This window comes from Sinohyriopsis cumingii, unplaced genomic scaffold (assembly GCF_028554795.1).
Source record: "Sinohyriopsis cumingii isolate HCF-2022 unplaced genomic scaffold, ASM2855479v2 utg000198l, whole genome shotgun sequence".
Taxonomy (NCBI): Eukaryota; Metazoa; Mollusca; class Bivalvia; order Unionida; family Unionidae; genus Sinohyriopsis; species Sinohyriopsis cumingii.
The window spans coordinates 4,238,587-4,256,843 of NW_028315875.1; the positions used below are offsets into that span (position 1 = coordinate 4,238,587).

An 18,257-nucleotide genomic window follows, 5' to 3' on the forward strand; every position below is an offset into this window, starting at 1 on the left:
ACGTTTCTAAACAAACAAAATACACAGGACTTTTCAAATGAATTTATATTGTCCATATATATGATTGAAATAAATATCAGTGATTGGTGAAATGGTATTTGACTGTAAATCACTCATGATGCCTCAGTCATTCTGTGCGTGGTCTTCACAGTGGAGGTGCCATCAGTGTGCCAGCATTGGTGATTTGTTAGTATTTTATTGCTCCATCGCGAAGAAAAAGTGGTGGGATTAAATCCCCCAATGCAGTGCAAGGGGTTCCAAAAGTACACATGTGCTGTACTGTATCAATATTGCTTCGACTACCCAGGCTTTTAAATCCAGGACTGGAGATATAAAGGTTGGAAGTTTGGTATTCCAACTTGTTGCAAACAGGTCCACCAATGGTCAGTTAAATCAAGTACATATCTGAGTAAAAAGTGAGGGACAAAGAGACTATTCTGTCTGCATTAGTTGATTGCTCTGGGACAAAGACTCGGCTAGTATGTTAGGCATCCCAGGATATGGTGAACTTGTAAATGGATTTGTTGTTGACAATACCACTTTTGAAAGTCCCACACCAAGATGCAAGGGTCTTGGAACTTGGCTCCTCCTTATCATTTGAGATAAGTCACCACAGTAGAGTTGTCGTGTCAGGTTGAAATATAAATCACCTGATTTTTCTGCAGTATGTCATCCAGGTAACTCAATTTTACTGCCGTAGAAAAGATTCAGACATGTGCCATGATTCATCATACAAGTGAAGATCCAGGGGCTGATGATGCCTCCCAATGGAAGTGTCCACAACTGGTATACAATGTATGCAAATCACAGGAATGTCCTGGAAGTCTTGTGAATAGGGACATAAAGGTATGTGTCTTTTAAGCCCTCACTGATGGTGAAGTCTCTCTCTTGGATGACATTCCAAATACACCATGGTATTTCCACTGAGAACCAAGTGGCATGAATGGATTGATTGACGGCGCTTAGGCCAATGACCAGAGGAAAAGTGCTGTTTGCCTTTGGGACCAAGAAAAGTCTGGCATAAAACCCCAGAAAAATGTTGAATGAACATTATAACCACCTTGAAGCTTTATCTGCTTTGGCTTGCAAGAACTTTTATTGGTTTCAGAGGTTTGTGTACTATGTGTGGCCCTTGGGTCCTTTTGTTGACTTCCTGTATTAGCCTTGAATGGATGCCGTGGTTGCAGGGGAGGGATATTGGTCTCCTTGGTGGGTTGTTAGCTGGCCTTTAAATAGACAGAAGATACATGTTGTGCTCTACATTTGACCTTAGGGTGGTCCTTCAGGAAAGTGCAGGCAGAGAACACAGAGTTATATTCTATGGACTGTAAATTGTAGCTGCAGTTACAGTATTGGCCAAAGTGTGTTGCACAGCTCTGTTCAGTACTTGTGCCATTCTTGAGACTGACTCCAATACATGCTTTGAGGTATTTGGAGTTAGAAAGATAAGTTATGTTCCACCTGTTGGAAGACAGCCATAGAGACAAAGTCCAACATTGAAGCCAAGCAACAATACTGTGCACTATTAGCTGCCAAGTGTCATCAGAGGCTATTCAATCCATACATTTGCAGTGTGGCTTTGTCATCATTCCTAAAGCTGTTACATCATTGTTGACTGCTTGGGTTCCAAATGAAATACTGATGTATGGCCAAGGTAGAACCCCCGAGAAGCAGATGATGAAGGCAGGTCAGAATGTCCATAACTTTCCTAGACAGTGGAAGTAACTTAAGTTGGACTCTTTCATTTCATAAGATCAACAGATGCTGGAGCTCTTGTCCAGGTTGTTGAAGGAGTGGGAGGAGGAGGAGGGCAAAAACTCTGGAGGTAAAATGAGTGTCAAATGAGTGTCTTGGGGTGAAATGTGGGTTAGCTTGATCACTGTACATGTTTGCAATAGTCAGGTTCGACGGACTGGTAGTGACTGAACCTGAAATATTGTTTTGGCCTTTTGTGATCCCTAGTTTATGGCCCAGGCCAGTTGCAATGGAAATAGGTCATACATGTATTAAGGATATCATCTGGATCTTCGGGTTGGAGATGAGTTACAGGATGTTTGATCTATGTAACCAGTCTGTATGTCTGCTGAGTGAGAAGGCTGTTTGTTGAGCTCTGTTCCTTGCTGTTCCACAATAGGAATAGAATCAAACCCTGAGGAGGCAAGGTAGACGGAGTTGCCAATAATGCTGAGTCCATTGGTGGTGACTTGGGTGTTGGAGCTGTTTCGGAGTGTGTCAATGTCCAGTGTTTCAAGGCTGAAGGGTAAGAGCTGACTTATCTCCCTTGTCCACCAGAATTTCTCACATGGAGGAAAGGACAGCATGCAGACATGACATCTTCACTCATAGCTGTGTGTTTCTGTGCTTTGTCCGTAGTTCTAATTTGTAAGACAAATACAGCAAAACATACAAAACTGTAGGCCTGCACATGTCTTTATAATTCAGTGTCAGTGCTGAGCTAACTCTTAAACAGTTGACCTGAAACTTGATAACAGACAGTCTGATAAAGCAATGAATTCTACAAGTAAAATATAATAGCAATACCACCTTTAGGGAGGAAAAGTGTAAACCTTTGGGCCTGCACGTGTTGTTTGAATAGAGTTGGTGCATAGCTATACCAAATGATTGTTACCTGGAAAATACTGATAGCAGACGATCTCAATACAACACTACCTGTAGGGAAGGTCAAGGATGGCATATACAGATAGAATCATTGAAGCAATGAGGTGGTAAAGGAAACTCATCTGTATGTACCAGAAATGATGAAATTATACATATATAGTTTCTTATGGGCATAATCACATGTACGCATATAAATATTGTTGCCCGAACCTATCTTGTGAAGTTGTATATGCCACACATGTGAGTGACTAAGTGCTTGTTAAATATCATGGAACACTTATTCAGATAAACATCACTAAGTGTCGCCTATAGAAACATATATGAGCAAGGTGCAACTGAGTAAACCGTGTATAGAAAGATTACCTATACTAGATATGTACTTGTCCGGCCAGTGCGGAAGCAATACAGAAATGTACACAAGTGTCTATATTACAAACAAAAACCTTCAAATAAAAGGGAACTGAGGCAGTGAAATAGCTACGTACAAATTAGGTACAACAATATCCACTATGAAGCAAATACCTGTAGGGAGAAATGCCCACAGACCGTCCATACAAGTAAAATCACTGAAGTTGGTGCTTGGATGCTTCAAATGCCTCGGAATAGAAACTCACCAATATGTACCACATCGTAATGAATTACACATATGTTAATTTTTTTAAAGAAGTGCTGGAGGCTTACACATACATAAAATAATTATATCCTGAACTTAGGCTCCCCATGCAAGTACCTAAATGTGCGACAATGACAAAGCATCAACAAACTGTAAAGGTAGACCTTTGTCAGCATAGGAAGAGAAAATGTTTAAAACATTGATGGAGTATACTTTCCTTAGAAGTAAAAAAACTCCTCCAACTTGTATTGGCATATCTTCCACATAGATTCTGGCTTTTGCCAAGTCTCTCTTGACTAGAGCATGCTTAAGGGCATGAGCAGAAGTAGCACCTGACAGGTTCATATATTTTGCCACCAATCCTTATACCTAAGGGAAGATCACTCTGCCCAACCGACATCTAGGTTGGCAGACAACTTTAGCTCATTTTAGTTATAAGTAGTATCTGGGAAGGCAGGATTTGCAAGGTAGTAGTAGTTCTCCTAAGGTATTATGATTGGGTAAAGCATGTAAAGAAATTCAGTAATATCATGTGGGTAAGTACTTAGCACATCATTTGAAATGTTAATATTGTCTATCAGCAACAGTATCTTGTGTCATCATGTTGTGTAAAAGTAAACCATTATTTAACAAACATTTAGCCCGACAAAAAAATGTACAATTTTAATGACCCACATTTGAATTTCCTTGATTGTGTAGTTAGAATGATGCAATAAAACTGGTAATAATAATGCAGACTGTATTTATTATGTCTAATAGTTTAGGATCTTCTTTATGATAAAAATATACTTGGTCTGTAACAATACTGTCCCTGTTAAAAACAAAACAAAAATAGCACAAAAGATGCAGAGTTGTTTACAGTGAAAGCTTGATAGTACATAATATACACTCTTACCTAACAAACTAATCAAGTTTCAAGATATATTTCATTGACCTTATTAAGGTAGGTAAGAATTTAGAAAAGATATTGTAGCTAGTGGTGTCTGATACTTAATAAACCTAATTGTCCTAGATATTTCATTCCTCACTACAGTACCAGCGGGCTTATCTATCCCACAACGCCTAACTACAGTACCAGCTGGATTACATCAGAAGTGCATATCTACAAGCAATGAGTGTTGGCTGCACACATAAATGTAACCCTGTTAAATGTCATAGTAAGCCTATGCTGCTTAATTCCACCCTGGGCAGCTTTTGCACTGAGGTTAAATGGAAAAATTAAAACAGGACATCCAATCTGAAAATCAGTAGTCTTCATAAATACTATGAATTATATTTTATTCATGATGTGCCAATTTTTCATTAATTACATGGATGCTGCAAATAACAAATACTCAACATAGCAAAGGAATATTTCTCTAATTGTGAGGAAAAGCCAACATCTTCTCCAACAGAAAAATTGATTTAAGAGAAGGCTTTAACAAGATTTTCAAGATGGCTGCTATGGTGGCCATATTGAATGTCAGATTGGCACCATTTTAATTTAGGACCCACTAGATGTTTCCACAAGAAAACAATGTGTGTATGTATATATATGTATATATATATATATATATATATATCTCTCTCTGGGAGTCGCAATAACATTTCTGAGATAATGGTAACCATGCTATATTACACCTCTCCCTCGATAACTTGCACACAACGGGGTCCACAAACATAAACTGCACTATAAACGAGGTGCGAGTTACCGAGGGACCTCCAAAAATTGAAGAAGAAAAAAAAAATCACTTTGACATCAAGAAAACTGGGGGGAGGGGGGATTAGGGAACTGGGCTGTTTATTGTCTGAATCCTCATTTTACAATCACGTCGATAATAATTTTTAATAACGCGCTTTTTCTAATTAAGTTGTTTGTTATTCTGTTTAAATAACATTTTCAAAATGTCCAATATATGAAACATCGTTCCAACTGGTTTCAACAACCATCACGTGTACACGAAAAAATCTGTGTATTACATCACTGCTTTTTGTTTTCTTGATGAGTCTGGTTCCCATATTGGTGTTTAATATTATCCTGCCAAATTGGGAGTCCACAGAACAGGGAACTGACTAACTGTTGATACACCACCAAACAAGATTCCTTTTTTTTCAAACACACGCCACATATTTCGTGAGACAACCGTCTAAGTCGAAACTCAATTTCTGTATTGTTCAATTAGTACAATATTGATGTCATGATTTCATTGGAAGTTCTCTAAGTGCCAGTTCAAGAATTCTCTGAAACTCGCTTGCCCACAATGGCCCGTATCTGTGAAATCAAGCTCTTTATTTAATGTTACATATACAATAACATTTATAAGTGTTCGACTGATCAAATGAAGTTGAGTTCACCCGACATACGACCATGGCTGCTAGATTTTAGGTTTGTGGGATTTTCATGCCTTTTAACTTTCCTTTCAATCCACCTCCTTTATTTGATTCAGAAGACATACTTAACGTGGTAATACAAAGGAGGACAGCTTTTAATTCAGTGTTACAGTACAACAAATACTTCCGGAAGTCAGTTATCAAAACACGGTCGGCACTTAATTAGGTTCTCAGAGAAACGTTCGCGGACATAGCTGTTACGGTAGATTGACACATTTTACATTTAATTACAAGAGGACACATTGCACTGATGATGACTACACTTAAAAGGAACTAAAATATAGAACCAGAACACAAATTTCAATTGATAAAAGAATTATTTATTTTGTATTTATTTATTAAAGTACTGCATCAACTTGGCGTAAGTGACATTTTCATTAATCAAAATTTCCTTACATATCATCAATTGCAGAATGTTGTTTGGAAAGAAAATGTAAAACAACTGTATGACGTATTTTTAAATTTGATATTTCAAAGTGTTGATTAAAATTTCCAGGTCCTATCTACCGTTTTCGACAAAAAATGAGCAATACATCAAAGTTTCCATTACCAATTTTGATCATGATATTCTTCAAGTTCAACAAATAGGTATTAATTTTTAGGGCATTTTCTGGTTTAAAGAATGGGGGCCACGCCTGACCCTGCATTATAAGCGGGTTTGCGAGTTATCAAGGGAGTGGTGTATAAGGATTCTTTTAGTGAAAACCCCATCTTGTTAATACCATGCTATTAAGGTAGTAGAGATAACAAGGCATTTTAAATGGTCACTTATTTTCAGGTAGCATTGGGTTATCCAATATGTACAGCCCCGTATGCACTATAATCAACAGTTATCCACAAGTTGGAATAAGTTGCTTGTAATTCAAACATCTGTCACTTTTTATCTATCAAATTTGCTGTCCTTTAACTGTTCTTTTTCACATAAGGCTTTGTAAAGATGTTTGTATCTAATAATATGAAAATTAGTTTAAATGTATGCATGCTGTTAGAGCAGTCCTGGTTCTTTCTGTAAACATGGGACTGGCACCTAAACTATCTCTCTCTTTTTGACAAAAGTAGCCAACACTTCGTCCACCCAAAATTAAACAGTTCATCCCCATGGAGCTAAGATTACATACTGAATAGTCGAGGTAAAAAACACTGCTCTTACCTGGAAGACAAAGACTCAGTTTCTCTATGGCTGATGCAATGTTCTTTTGTATCTTGCGATTCCTAATCAGTTCCTCCCCTTTTTTCAACAACGGACTGCAGGAAAGCTGAAGACTTTCATCAATGGCTGATATTTCACCCTATTTTTTTTTAAAAAAAAAGACAAAATGTATTTATTTGAATTTTAGAGAGAAGTGGCTTCTCCTTTTGGACAGAACAGGGAGAAGTGAGAGCTAAACGGAGAGGTGGGAGCAAAGCAAAACACTATATATATATATATATGAATTATGCCCTCTATTTCCCAGTATGCATATTTGCATTTAACAGTGGTATTAAGCAATACTTTATTTTCAAGTAGAAAATTTTCTGAGTTCTATTACTACTATCTATATTATAAACACATTTGTTGCATGTTTAAAAACTATCGTATTCATATGCAGTGTATTTTGGCAAATTTGACTGAAAAAAAGATCAATATGAATGTCATTACAAGTTTGTACAAATGTCTAATCAACTCCTTAATCAAGAATTTTTCTTTTCACTTTCTAAAATTTCACTATAAAATGGAAGTTGACAAGATTTCTAAAATTGTTTTAAACAACCCGTCTCCTGTACATGAGAGTAAATGCACACGTCTTTAAGATCATAATGCTCATCCTAATTTCTTTGTTGCAGATAAAACTTTACCATAACTGTTCATAGACAACACAATGAAGAACTAAAGTCAGTATATGAATGAACTAAACCCTTTTTTTTAAAACCAAATCAACACAGTTTTCTTAACATAACCACTAACTTTATAGTTTCGTTCAACAGTCCACTGATTGGATTGCAAATATTAGGTTTTATTATCTGTCTACATACTATGTAATGTTAGGCATTGGTTAAATAGTATTTGATTTTCTGGGTTTTTTCTTCTTCGCATTTTCACAAAAATGAGTGAACTCAGAATACAACCTTGACCTTACAGCATTGTCCTGTATGTTTCTGACCTATATAATAGCATTTAAAGCTAAATCTTCAATAACGTAATATTCAGACTCTGCTTTCTATGCATTGTATATTTGCCCAATGGTTTATAAAAAGAGACAATCAAATAAAGTGCACTTCTCTGACACACCGACGTCTGCCTTTATTATCCCATAACAGGTTCACTTACAGCTCCAAACTGATTTTTGTGAAGAAAATAATGTACATGTTGCAGTTAAAATATTCATGTTACTGATTCTATTCATAAAACACAAATTGCTATTTACATAATTTTAAGTTTCAAAACACAAATTTGTATGTTTCTATGATCAAAGGATAACTTGCAGAAATTATGCAGTAATAGTTGCTAACTTACTTGAGAAAGGGTTAATGGTCAATCAGATATCAAAACACATGTATAAGTGTGTGTGCGTGTGTTTTAGATTTTTAATGTAGCTTAAAAAATTTTCAGTCATGTCGCTATGATGTCGGCAGTGTGACAGTTTATAGTGATGTCCAGCACTGAGCATCATGCCGTAGACATGTAGCATGATGTCCCACCCAGTCACATTATCCTGACACCAGGCCGACCAGTCCTAACACTAACCTCTTAATGCTGAGCACCATGCAAGGCAGCTGTTAGTACCATTTTTGTAAATTTTTAGTATGACTCAGCTGGGGTTCAAACCCGCGACCTCCCACATCCAAAGTGGATGCTCTAACCATTAGGCCACCCAAGCAGTCGAAACACATGTATGTGAATGTGCAAAAGTTTGTAGGCACAAATGATACCAACAACAAGTATTTGATGGTTTGAAGCCTACATTTTACAGTGAGCTACAATATAACACTGGAACAAACCTGGACAAGGCGAGTGAGCATCTAAAAAAGGATGGTCATTCAATGTTTGTGTAAAAAATCATAGGGAGAAGTCATTTTTGATTTCCTAACAGAAGATGGCAAATTTTACATTTTTTAGGAGACTTAGTCACCCATTTCACCTGCTAGTATGACCCCTGCTAACATGTGATGGACACAGTACACAGTACAGACATATGGATAGACAGACAGACAAGGTAACACTATATGCTCCTAATACTGTCTCTATTAAATAAATGAAATAAAGATGGTCATTGATGATTGTTGTACTCATAAATTCTGATATCACTATAAAACAGCAAGAACTTTATGTTAGTTACAACAGATATCCCTTCCCATGTGGTCCTCTACAAATCTTGGTCTCTGGTTTCCACCTAATATATATATATATATATATATATATATATATATATATATATATATATATATATATATATATATATATATATATAATATATAATATATATACACCTCTCCCTTGATAACTAGCGCACAATAGGGGTTTACAAACACAGACCACACTTTAAACAAGGGCATGAGTTACTGAGGGACCTAAAAAAAAAAAAAACATTGTACTTAGACATCAAGAAAACAGCGGGGGGACAGGAATAGGGAAATGGGCTGTTTAATTACTGAATCCTCATTTTATAACGTCGATAATTATTGTTAATAATGTGCTTTTTCTATTGAAGTTGTTCGCTATTCTGTATAAATGGCATTTATTTTCAAAATGTCCAACATGTAAAAGATCATTCCAATTGGTTTCAGAAACACACAGCTAAGGGTGTACATGAAAACAAAACATCTGTGTAATACATTACTTCTTTTGTTTTGTTGACTAATCTGGTTCTCGGAATGGTTCTTAATAGTATAGTGCCAGTCAGGAGTCAAAGTAGCAGGTAACTAGACTAACTGTTGATATAGTACCAAACAAGATTTCCTTGAAACTCAATTTTTGTATTGTTCATTTAGTAAAATACTATTGTCGCCATTTCATTGGAAGTAAGAGTGAAACTTCATATCATCCTTGAGGATATCTCTAAGTGCCAGTTAGAAATTCTCTGAAATGCGCTTGCCCACAATGGTCCGTATCTGTGAAACCAAACTCTTTATATTACGAAGTATTTGTTTTCCTTGATTGCCTTGCTATCTTTGATCACAGTTATGAATGAGTCAGTTATTTTAGGTCAGTTTAATTATCTTACATACACAATAACATTTATAACAGTGTTTGATTTGAAAACTGAAGTGAGTTCGCCTGACACAACTGGGGTAGCAAGATTTTATAATGTAGAATTTGCATGCCTTTTAACCTTTCTTTTATTTCACTTGCTTTATTTAATTCAAAAGACATAATTAACATGGTAATGCAAGAGAGGCCAGCTTTTAATTCAGTGCAACAAACCAACAAATACTCCATCAAGTCATCAAAACACGGTCAGCACTTAATTAGGTTCTGTTCTCAGAGAAATGCTTGCAGACAGCTGTTATGGTAGAATGATACATTTTAGGTTTAAATACACATTGCATTCATGATGATTACACTTAAGAGGAACTAAAAGATAAAATTAAAACACGAATTTCACCTAACAAAAATTATTTGATTGGCATCTAAATATTAATGTACTGCATACACTAGGCATGACATTTTCATTTATCAAATTTCTACTAAGAATGTCATTTGGAAAGAAAATGTAACCAATTATATGATTTCGTATTAAACAGTGATAATTTCTAATTTTTTTTAATAATTTCCAGATCTTATCTACCGTTTTGGACCATAAAATAAGCGATATATCAATGTTTCAGTTACAAATTTTGATCATGACTTTCTTCAAGTTCAGGAAATAGTGATAAATGATTTTAGTATTTTATGGTTTACAAAAATGAGATCCATGCTGCCTCACCCTGCATTTTAAGCAGGTTCGTTGAGTTAACAGGCTTGAGTTATCGAGGGAATGGTGTGTGTGTATATGTGTATATATATATATATATATATATATATATATATATATATATATATATATATATATATATATATATTCTTAATTAGATTTACTTGTGTACAAGTATGCCTTTGTATAAAATATCTTTGGCTTGTTCCAGTGAAATATACTTGATACACAGGGAAGGCACTTTTAATGTGGGGTAGTCAACCATAGAAATTATTGCAATTTAGAACTTCATATCATTTTCATATGAACTCCTCAGTAACCAGAGTAACCAGGCATATATTTTTTTTTAAAGTGCCTTCCCTGGATACCAGGTATGTTTAAGTAGAACACCCCTCAGGCTGGGGGTTAAACCTGATTTTCACTATAGGATGCACTTCACCAACACAACAGCCTTAACCCAAAGAAAAGACAAACAAAAATGAACAAATTCTAAATGACTCTCTCTCCATGACACACACTTTTTTAAAATTGAAAAATAGAAGCCAGACTAAGTATGTCATCAATGAAATATTCAGTCATAATAGATTTCTTCCAATGTTTAAAGTTAACACTATATGGTAGTGCTTTTAGAACTTGCCTACATAAGTGTTCACTTTACCCCTCCAAGAAATAACAACTCACATTTTCTCTCAAAACACAAATCAGAATAAGTACATCACTGATGAAAACATTTGATCTCGATCTCTCTCTCACCCTCTCTCCCCCTCTGGAAAAACAAAAGTCAGTCATACCACTCAATTATGCCAACATTTTATACAATTAAAACAATTATGATGATGTAAACTTTCTATCATGTATAATTATTTCTATCATGTATAATGCTTATTAGAAAACAACCCAACAATCCTTTTTTTTCCCTGTACTGTATGCAGACATGTAACATCTTTTTGTGGCAGCCATATATAATGTCAGATCAGAACCATTTTCATTCTGACCAACAATACGTAAATATTCTGATGAAAACAAGATTTTTAAGATGACGGCCATGGTGGTCATAATGGATGTAATAGGTCAGCAAAATTTTCATTCAGTAAATAATGGCATCATAAGTCTTCCGGGTGAAAACACAATGTATCTAGAAGGAGCACCAATAACAAAGATTTTTGAGATGCTCATTGTGGATATCAGAACTGCAGAGTTATTTTTATTCAAGATGATATCACTTTAAAAGCAATAACAAGATTTTCAAGATTGCTGCCATGGTGGCCATACTGGATAACAGCTCAGCAGCATTTTTATCCAGTACTAAGAAAACATCATAAGAAGTCTTTTAGTGAAAACCCATGTTGATATGAGGACCCAGTCAGGTCATGCAGCAGTAACAAGATGGCTGCCACTGTGGTATCAATTTTAGACGTTCAAGCAGAAACGTTATCATTTAGGACCAACTAGACATTGCAAGAAGTCATTCTTATGTGAAACATCCAGCTCAATATCACTTTCTGCTCAGGAGAATTAGCAATAACCAGATTTTCAGGATGGCTGTCATGGCAACCATATTAGACATGATATCAGCACCATTTTCATTTAGGACCAACTAGACATGACAAAAAGTCTTTCAGTGGAAACTCCATGTTGGTATAACCATCCAGTCTGGAAGAGCAGCAATAACAAAATCTTCAAGCTGGCATTTGTGGTTATCATACTGAAGATCATAACAACACTATTTTCATTCTGAACCAACAAGAACCTGGGATGAATGTGTATTAAGTTTTACAGCAATCCTCCAAGTAGTTCAGGAGTAGCAGCAAGAGCTGGACAGACACAGGACAATGAACAAGATGCTATCCCATAAGCTCTACAACCATCTGAGCTAAAATTATATGGATAGTACATAGATGTTGCAAAATACACACTGGCTGCTGTAGCCAATGTCAACTTTTCGAGTTGTTCTACTTTTTACAATCTGCATCATGAATTGGGACAATAGAACTTTCTTGACAAGGTCAGAATCTTTTGATATTGGCATACAATTTATCTGATTTTGGGACAGAACTGTTGTCACCGAAATGCTAAGTCCCAAACATTATGAAATACAGTTTGATACTTTATTACTTCATTCTCAAGATCTCTATATGATATAGAAATTGTATTGTTTGGTACTGAATGCCAGTATGTGCTGTCTTAATGAAATAGAAGGCATCATAAAGGCCCTCATAGCAGGCACAATAAAATAGAAATTGTATCGTTTTGTATTGAATGCCAGTATCTGCTGTCTTAATGAAATAGCGGGCATCATAAAGGCACTCATAGCTGACGCAATAAAATTTTGCTTAAAATTTTAGTTTTTCAAAAACATTGTATTACCTGTAATCAAAAGCAAAACCAACATTGGGCACTCATTATTGAGATTATTTTAAGAACACCATGTCTACACATTAGCGTTAAAAGTCAGGCCAATGGCACCCATAAAAGTAAAAAGAAAATCGTGATCATACTTACTCTAAGTTGAGCAGCATCTGTGCTGACCCGCAAGAGTTCCCTGACAGAGTCTATAAAGCCCTGATAGTGGTAGTTACACATCCGCTCAATCTCTTTATCATGATTCTTGATTCTTGAATCCAACATTTCCATGAATTTTTCCAGCTCATCATTTTCATATACAGCCCTAAAAAAGAGATAGCAGGGTGTACAGATAGTGTCTATTCCAGAACTGAAATTTAGCGAGCATGTTCACCCCTCCATCTGAACAAAAGGAGTCAAATATCTGAATACAGGAGAAATTTAATGAAATGCTTACAAATATGATGCAAAATGTTTGCATGTTCTATTGGTTTTCTGGAACAAATTTTTAGGAAATCAGCATGAATCGTGGAACATGCTTCCTAGCATAAATCTTGTATAGAGATGAGTTATTTTCTTTAATTATATAGTTTGTCTAATAATTTCAATCATGAGAACATTGCACTTAAAAAGAACAGGAATGTGTCAAGCATAACAAATGGATTCCTCAAGTTGTCTCTTCTGTTACAATACTCCATGTAAATACTGTACAATCATAAATATTTGAAGAGGATTTAATTGGTGTGGGTGAGGTGGACATAGTCATAAAATTAAATCCATCACAAACAAGAGTTCCGTGAATGTAACGAAACTAGTGGCTGAAAAGAATTTCCAGGAATCCAAGATGTTAATTTCTTGTTTTCTTTAGTTCTTTTCAAGGCAAATATTGAAACCATCTCTGATCTTCATAAGAAACTTTAACAGTCCAAAACTGACGACAGCATCTTTTTCTTACATGTCTAAGTAAACACATTGCAGGGACAAAATTCTTTATCATGGTCATTGACCTTAGGCCTGATATAATGGATAGAAATCATCAAAATTATCTCAGACAGTGTCAAGATATAAGCCACATTCAAGTTTGATCAAATCTATAGCATGTTTTAATTTATTTTCATAGGTCTCAATTTCTGTGGTTTTGTAAAAGAATGCATTTCATGAGTACGTGTACTTACATTGGTGGATTTACCTGTCAAACTTTGCATATTTGTTGTTATTTAATTTCATAGATTAACTTCAACAAATACTACAAATAAAGAATACAGACAAAAAAAACACTACATGCATGCCATCAACAAACTGTGGTCACTTAAATGGTCAAAACAGTAACATCACCCGTATGAGCAGAAATGAAACAGTCTGTCAAGTTCAATCACTTAATCTGTCTGAGTGCTCAACAACTAAGGGACCCAATGCATCCAACGACAACTAGGTCTTGAAGTACAGTATATATGTATGATCTCTTGCTTGAAATGCTGTCTATAAAATTACATCATAGGCATTTTCTGCCAATCATGGCATTAGCAGGATGGCTTAGGAGTGGTAAAATTTGACTTAGAGCCCCCTCATGTTTGATAATGTCGACATATCACATGTGAACCAAAGATGTTACCAACTGCCACTAAATGCAGTTAGCAGTAAGTGCTGTGTTCAGAGCCCATTAAAGTAAAACTAAGCAGAATACAATAAAATCATTCCTGTCTTGTGTACGGACCAACATCAACCACCAGACTTGACAAAAAATACGGAGCACTACAAAAGAATTAAAAACACACTTCCACAACTGGTATGGTAAACATATCACGGAGACCAAAAATGTCACTGACTAAATTCACTTAAATAATTCCACCCAATTTAAAAACTAAACATTAAAAGACTGATTTCACTTTGGATGTTAAATCAGGAATGAGTATTTATCAAGTAAACAACATTATATAAAACATTAAGACACAATAACAGAGCCAGGATGTGGGCCAATTTCCTTCCTAAAACATCCAAAGTTGTCAATAAGTTTAGGAATTTCCAAGTGACTCAGACTCAGGTAACACAGTTTACATCCAATAATAATTATCTGAATATTTAATCTAAAATCATGGAAAATATAAGCTATGTAATATGTTGTTTACAAAATAAATGTCAAAGTCAGCAAGACCATTAACTAGATTTTGGGTCAATTACAAATTACAAATATACATAACATATAATTACTGATAAAAGCCAGCAAACAATACAAATTAAATATACATAACAGCAATTAAAGATAGAGTCTGGAAATCAGAATATCTCAAAGTTCTGTTGAAGCTAAATGCACAAATCCCAGAGATTCAGTTGCCCCATAAAGGGTTGGAAAAATGGGATCTGATTTCTTGTATTTCAAAATGATTCTTTACCCATATGTCTTGTGGAGAGGACTAATGACCAATAAATTTCTCAAACTACTAGCCCTTCTAGCTACAAGGAAATTTATGACAAATCCTGTTATGATGTCCTTTTTCACAGTACTTAACAGAAAACATATTTCCAGTCAAATACAACTTAACTAATAAAAAGATCCCAAATTAGGTCATCTGGTGCTGTATAAAAAACATCACCCAAATCACTCTCAAAAAGCGTTATATCCAGTTTCTTCACTAGGGGTGCACGATTACAAGTAAAGAAACTGTGCAAACTTGTGTGACACATGACATCATCAGGACTCATGATGAGTTAAAAATACTGTGTGCAATTAGGACTAACTACATCTCTGAAAACAGTTGGTGACAAAAACTGATTACAGCAATCTCTGGGGCAACTGTAGGAACTTCGCGGAACACGAAACAAATCTGCTGACTATTTGGATTTTCAAAACTGGCTGACCAGGGAAAACCATAGACTTTTACAATTTTTCTACCCCTGTGTAACATATATATTGACATGATGAAATTTATTTAATGAAACTGGGCATGTACATGGGATGCTTTTAAAGGATCTATTCACTGTCTTACATACTTGAAATGGTGGGTATTTTTTAAAAACAAGAACACTGTTAAGTTATCAAAGATTCTGTTGACAGACATGTTGTTTAAAGGTAAATACTGTAGTTTCAAACAATTTATATCAACACAACAGCATTACATACATTTGACAGAGCAGGTAAGTCAGCCTGTGTATCCCCTATGGGTGCAAGACTGAGAGTCAAAACTCTCCTTGGTGTCAAAACTGGGGGTCTGGCTGAGTAAAAAACAAACTTTAGTATCAGAACTGGGGGTCAAATTAAAAATTTGGGGGTCTCTGAAGCACAAATGAGGGTAAAGGAAAACAATGAGTCAGCTTACAACAAAATCAGGATATTTACCAAATTTGGTCTGAGTTTTTACTTGAAACAATGGCACATGTCTTTGTCTTTCTTATCCCAATGAGGATCCACAACAGCATTACAAGAAGGACAAAATGAATGTTCATGTCCTTTGAACTTGATTTCAGCTAATGAAATTCCTGTTTCCATCCAATACTGAATTTCATGTGATAATTTAGTTTAGATTTTGGTACTTTAGCACCAGGAGATAATGCACGCTTAGACAACTCAAGGAACTTTTCAACACTAAAGTCTAACTGACAATGACTTTGCCTTTTAGTAATCCAACCATAATCAATTAATATCTTCAATCCTTCCAGAATAACTTCTGATCACACAAAGTATATTCTATTTCAACAAATTTCAGTCACTGAAGCCAAACGACACTACTAACTGAATTAAACAGATGCTAATTGTTTTATGATACTTGAATATATCAACTAAATATTCTTACCCTGCTGAAGCCAGTTAACAGTCACATGACCACAATCAGTATTACCATAAATATACTACACTATTAAGTAAGGTTTGAAGAAAATGAAGAAAAAACAAAATTCAATAATAGTTTTGCATTCATTGAAGACTGCAGTGAATGACAGGGGACACAACTCATCTCAGGTGGAAACCACTACTGTCCAGAAGGTTCTGATATATTGGCATCATCAGTGAAGTGGAATGTGCCATAGCCAATACTTCTGCTTTTCCTAGTGATGGCACAACCAATCAGAAAATCAGAGACATGCTTTAAGAAAATGTAAACAGAAAACATCATATGTAAACAATCCTCTAAAGCAAATAAGTGCAAATATAATATAATTTAATTGGAATGCGTATTTCCATCATCAATGACAGCCATATATGTGTTTGTTTACATGTTCACTAATTATGCAAATGTTTACAGACAGTAAATTAAACATGGCCATTTGCACATATAAACACAGCAGCCATCCCTAATATTTAAGATACTGTAACATAAATGCAAAATGCATATATTGTCAAAATTTACAATGAACTGGTTTATGTTTGCCTGTGGGGGCCCCAGGTAGCTAAGTGGTCGCAAGCACTCACTATCTCACCCATGTCCATTGAATTTGAGTCTCGGGTTCAGCCAATATGGGTATGTGAGAAAGCTTGCCAGTAGCTTCCTGTGGGGCAGTGGTTCTTATCAGGGTTTTCCTGGGTTTATCCTCCACCAGTTATACTGGCCACCATGTATAGCCTAAAAGAGTGCTCAAAAATGGTGTTAAGCCAATAACAATAGCTTCTGCTTGTGACCAGTTTTTAACCAGATCACATACGTAAATATGTACCTTAAATCAAAGGGAAACATAACAAAGATGTATATGACTAACAGGTTTTCATCCCCAAAAAGTAATTCATTAAACATTTGAGTGAAAATTTCTTCACAGATTACAAATTGTGATACAAAGAAGTATCCATCATTTTTAGCATTATTAATGTGGTATCATCCCACAACCTATTTTGGCAGTGTCATAAACTTTCAGAAGATACATCTCACAACCACAGCATGATACTGCATATGGATCAACACAGAAAAAATTGTCAAAAATCCAATCATTATCAGCTGTGTAATGATAAATAGCATGAAAAAACTCAATTTACCAATTCTCTTTTCCAAACAGTAGGTCGTAAAATTCCTTACAAACCATACAGACGATGCACTTCCGCAATAATGTCTTCAAGTCTGCTACTCAACATGTGATACTGTAGCAACATGACTCACAGCAAATAACTGCATCAATAACAATGTGTAGAATAATGTAAAATGTTATGAAGTTTTATTTGTATCTATCGTTACTGATGTTCATCTGTGTTTCTTTGTTATTATGATTTGAAGAAAGTTTCAAGAAACACATAATTTTATATTACATAACTAAACCTGCATCTCCTGCATTTTTGCTTATTTAAATCAACGTACTGAAATTTTCTATTGGTAAGTAATTTGACTTTAATAATAAATTTTCAATCACCCTTAAGGAGAATCTTGATATGCTTTATTTTGACCAATTTAACTTATAATTTCTTTAATACTCATCAGAATGATAACAGATTGAAAACAAAACAA

General features: G+C 35.2%; 1 protein-coding gene across 1 annotated transcript in view; it reads right to left on the bottom strand.

Annotated features, from left to right (window-relative positions):
- Positions 1–18,257, bottom strand: part of LOC149774597 (exocyst complex component 6B-like) — a 136,374-nt gene that overhangs the window by 109,751 nt on the left and 8,366 nt on the right. Inside the window, exons 2-3 of the mRNA XM_089945081.1 lie at positions 12,997–13,162; positions 6,753–6,891 (exon numbers count right to left, since the gene is read on the bottom strand). Of these exons, the coding sequence (XP_089801207.1) occupies positions 6,753–6,891; positions 12,997–13,162 (305 nt within the window). The remainder of the gene's footprint in view (positions 1–6,752; positions 6,892–12,996; positions 13,163–18,257) is intronic.